This window comes from Primulina eburnea, chromosome 9 (genome assembly GCF_022965805.1).
Source record: "Primulina eburnea isolate SZY01 chromosome 9, ASM2296580v1, whole genome shotgun sequence".
Classification (NCBI taxonomy): Eukaryota; Viridiplantae; Streptophyta; class Magnoliopsida; order Lamiales; family Gesneriaceae; genus Primulina; species Primulina eburnea.
In genome coordinates this window covers 2,217,886-2,222,937 of record NC_133109.1, presented here as the reverse complement: position 1 = coordinate 2,222,937, position 5,052 = coordinate 2,217,886, and the positions used below count along the sequence as shown (strand labels likewise).

The window sequence follows — 5,052 nt, the reverse complement described above, 5'->3', positions numbered from 1 at the left end:
GTGCAAATTAGCAAGTTTCTTTTATCTGTAATATATTCAATTTTTTTAGTATAACAAATCAAACTCAAATATATAACAAATCCATGAAGACCTTGTCTTCCTTTTCAACAAATTCATATATAAAAAAAAAAAATCATTGCGAACATGAACAGTTCCAACTTCCACCGAACCATACAATCAATCAACAGATTTTTCGTTTGTTGCCATGCATGTTGCATTAAGTGGTCATGCTTATGTTGAGATCAGCAACTATAGCAACAACATCAGTAAGACTTGTGTTTTGGAGCCTCATTCCTACCGAAACATGTTTGGCAAATTCATCATTGTTTATGGTGAAGAACTTGGTCGATTCTTGGGGACTTTGGTAAGTGGAAAAGGTGATTTATTCTTGATATTCCATCAGCACGCCGGAATTTACAGGACTTGAGGTATTGGAAATGGGAGTCAAATTGCCAGTACGGTTAAGTCAAATTACTTGCTTGAAATCAGGTGCTTCGACCATCCCACACGGAAATCTTCAACTTCGACGTTACCTTCTTGGTAGAAGTTTATCACAAATCTTCAACTTTGTTACCTTCTTATTTTCATGTCTATCAATGAGATGTCACAATCTATTGAATGTGTTTAATCATATCCAAATTGTACGTCCTCCCGTCATATATATATATATATATATATATATATATATATATATATATATATATATATATATATATATATATATATATATATATATATATATAAGCCAATGTATCTATCTATACGCTTATTTATCTGTACATTGGTTTTTCTTGTATATATATAATAATTTGACTAACCATAAAATCAATCGAAATTATGTTTTATTAATAATTCCAATACAAAGATACCACGAATTTAGTGGCATAGGAGCATTTTTTTATTGTAATCTATTTTAATCTTGGAACAATTAAAATCACAAATCTCTATGGTATAGTGAATTGAAACATGTCCCTCCACCGCTTAATTTACCAACCAACTTTATAAAAGTTACTTTAAATTTCATTTTTATTTTTCCAAGAAATCAACATTTTCTCAACCAATAAAAAAACACAAAAATCAATTGAAAGCAATAAATTTGAACATAAAAAGGGAATAAAAGGGGAAAAGAAAAAAGAAAAAGAAAAAGAGCATTTAATAATTGCGCATGTGGTAGGAAATGGATGAGTTAGTCAAATTTAATGAGCTCAAAATCAGCTTGACCTTATGATCACAAGCTCGATTACATTCAATATTCATAAATTATAATTATAATAAACAAAAGTATATAAAATTAATTATAAATAATATTTTAAAAAAACATGATCTTTAACATAATTCAAAATTTGAATCTTGGTATTCGATATCCAATTGCAACAATTTTTTCCTCAGATAAAAAAATTTTATATTCGATTTATCAAAATACCACGATCTAAACATAAGCCGATCGCAAATTGGATTCGATTCAAATATGATGGAAAAATTTATAATAAAACATAAATTAAATGTTATTATATTTTACAAACTGGATTAATTAAATGTGTGAAATCCTATAAATCAAAATATCCGTAGTCCAAAAATTTATTTGGACTTTAATAAAATCATTCGAAGAAACTTGCGAATTGATTCATCTCGCAGTATAATCGTGACCAGTGGACCCCGACAGAATTATTGCACTTTTCTGCAAGTTGCCTAGCAACATTTGAAAAACGAAATATTTTTAAATTTACTTCCAAACAATATATATATATATATATGAGAAAAGTATGTATATATATAAATAAAATTTTTAACTAAATAAAAATATATAATTTATTTTCGATATTATCAATTTGCTTATTTAAAATTAATTAGATAATATTTTTAACAAATAGGGTTCAAATCAAAATTTTAATTAGTGAAGAAAATTAAAAAAAATCAAAATTTTAATTATATGATCTTTTACTTCCATGATATAATATACAAATATGTATAATTTAAAATTAAAAATTACTTTTAGTTAAATTTCACACTAAATTTACCTAAACCTCGCAATTAAAACATCAACACAAGTTTATGTCTCAATTTGCTATTTTCAATATTTCTTAGGCCATCCACACTAATAAGGATATTTCCTACAAATATTTGTGGACCCCTTACTCCACGTCATCAATCAAATATTTCTCTACTCAAATATTCCATATTTCACAATCAAATATCTCACACCAACCAAATATTTATGGATCCCACTATCAATTTAATTAATATTTTATTTTGATTTAAATAAAATCATTTCACCACTTTAATTATTTTTATCTATTATTTAATATTATATTTTTTATTGAAATGTAAAATTAAAAGTTTAATAATTATATATAATTAAATAAATATTAAATAAAAGTGAAAAAAAAATAAAAATAAAAAACTACCCTACTCGACCCAAGCTCTTCACAGTGAAGAGCTTGGGTCGAGCAAACTCTTCACTAAAAATAGTGAAGAGTTTGGGTCTCGCTTTTGTGCTTGGGTCGTGATTGGGTCGTGCTAGGCCAAAAAAAAAACACGACACTCGACCCACCTCGACCCACCACGACCCAAAAAATAAAATTTAAAAAAAATAGCAATACCCGGTTACAAATTTGTAACCAGATATTGTCGTGGCACACCATTCAATGCTGTGCAGTGGTGAATATTTAGATGGAACGGATATTTGGATGACGTGGATTGAATTATATCCACCATTGTGGATGCCCTTATATCAAATTAACTTTCCTCTAGTTAATATAAATTAACATTGTTTATTTTAAATGTATACAGAATTGAATAATATTGTTGGGTCGGGTTAATGGATTGATTTCCAAACCGGGTGACCCGAAAAAGAATAAAAGCAACCTTGGGAAATTATTTTTGCTTTTTTAATTTTGATTTATCTTACAAAATTGTTGTAGATAAATATAAGATTAATAAATCTCTTGTGAAACGATATCACGAATTTTTATCTGTGAGACGAGTGAACACTAATAATATTCACAATAAATATAATATATTTATTCTTGTACAAAATATTAATATAAAATATAAGATTAAATCGCTTTCAAATACTCTGGTTTTCTTTTTTTCAAAATTTGAAACTACGTAGATTCCTCAACACTCCAAACCAAAAATTTAAGGCAAAAACTTGTGTGAGACGGTCTCACGGGTCGTATTTTGTGAGACGGATCTTTATTTGGATAATCCATGAAAAAGTATTACTTTTTATGCTAAGAGTATTATTTTTTATTGTGAATATGGGCAGGGTTGACCCGTCTCACGGATTGAGATCCGTGAGACGGTCTCACATGATACCTACTCAAAATTTAAACTTAAATCAAATTTCCAAAATCCACAAACAATTAAAGTAAAAATTATGAGGTAAAAAAGAAATTCAAAACGCAAAAGTTATTAAATATTATAATTAATACTAATAAAAACTATTATTAATTAATTTACTACTGATCGAGTGCATTGGGGCCAGTGCAGTAATTCACCAGATGATTCCAAACCCATTGAACCAAGAACCTCCGTCGGATGCCGTTCATGTTGAACGTGGCACCATCTTCACCGTTCAACATCTGTCCGGTGTAGGATCCTCCGCCCCCAGTTCCGTAAATACCCTCACATAAATCGGCTATTTCCACAGGGAAAACCGGGTCCTGACCCGCATACCAGGCGTTGATTAGTGGGTTGGTGGATAGCTCCGCTATCTCATGGGCTATTACGCTAATCATACCGTCCACCCCAATGTCGCCGTTCGGCGGCTTCACCGCCTTCAGCCCCGGGATGTACTCCGGCACGGCGAAGGGGTACGCGCACACAGCGGGGCAAAGCTTCGCGGAGTTGCCCACCCAGGCGTACGGTAGCGTGTACCCCACGATCGAGGGGAAGGTGAAGTAGTGGAAGCCGCAGACATTGTTGCAGAAATCCTGCACGAACACTTCGCCAGACGTCAGCAGGAGGTAGACCCCGCTCTTGGGGTTGATCGGTAGCGGCCGCGTGGATGCGGTGACGGCGGATTTTATCACCGATTGTACGGAGAGGCGCGTGAGGGACTTGCCGTGAGAGTAGAACCGGTCGTTCTTCTCTTCTCCGAGGCGGACGGTTCGCGAGATGTTGGCACCGGTCTGGTCCGTGTAGTGGCGGACGGTCTTCCACCAGCCGGAGACAGAGGGCGGGGTGGAGTCCACGTCGGAGATGGAGGAGATGAACTCACGGATGATACGCTTCTGGGAGCTCTGCCAGGCGCCGTACCAGATGGGATAGACTGTGATGTTGGCGGTGAGAACGGGGCCCATGTGGTATTTCAGCTGAACAAATTCCGATGAGCCCTCGTACTTTTTAGACCCACCGAAGAGAAAATCTGTGGTGTTGGGGTTGGCATAGGGCCATGGGCGCCAGCAGGTGGCAGGCCCGGCGAGTAGGAGGAAGAAGAAGAAAAGAATGAGGGATCTAAGGGACAACGCCAGCGCGGGGATTGGTGGTTCTGGCGTCATTACAGAATGTGAGCGGTAGTGTGAGAGTAGTGAGGTGGGGGAGTGTATGTATATATAAGGAACCATTTTTTAAAATAAATATTTACATTGAATTTGAATGTTTGGAAGTTACAAATTCCTTTTTTTCTCATTTACGTATTTCAATGCTTTTGAGCTGATAAAAGTTGCTTTTATTTTATATGTTTGAATTTTTTCGTTTTTATTTTATTTATTATTTGCGTATTTTTGTGATTTTACCTTTTCTAATATACTTTTTTTTGTTTATATTTTTTAAATAAATTAATTAGGTAATGCCATTTTATGGTTTGATAAGACTTTTTTTGGAGAAAAAGAACTTGATATTTATTGCTTAAACTTCGCAAACGATATTTTGCACTCTTGTGTATGTATAAAAGACAAAAACTTGTGTAAGACAGTCTCATGGATCATATTTGTGAGATGAATCTTTTATTTAGGTCATACATGAAAAAATATTACTTTTTATGCTAAGAGTATATTATTTGTAATTGTGAATATGAGTATGGTTGACTCGTCTCACATATTAAGATTC

At 33.4% G+C, this 5,052-nt stretch overlaps 1 protein-coding gene across 1 annotated transcript; it reads right to left on the bottom strand.

Annotated features, from left to right (window-relative positions):
- Positions 1-3,328: 3,328 nt before the first annotated feature.
- LOC140841085 (protein EXORDIUM-like 3) lies at positions 3,329-4,551 on the bottom strand. Its single transcript, XM_073208271.1, has one exon. The coding sequence runs from the start codon at positions 4,500-4,502 to the stop codon at positions 3,462-3,464; it is 1,041 nt and encodes a 346-aa protein (XP_073064372.1). The 5' UTR covers positions 4,503-4,551; the 3' UTR covers positions 3,329-3,461.
- Positions 4,552-5,052: the final 501 nt, after the last annotated feature.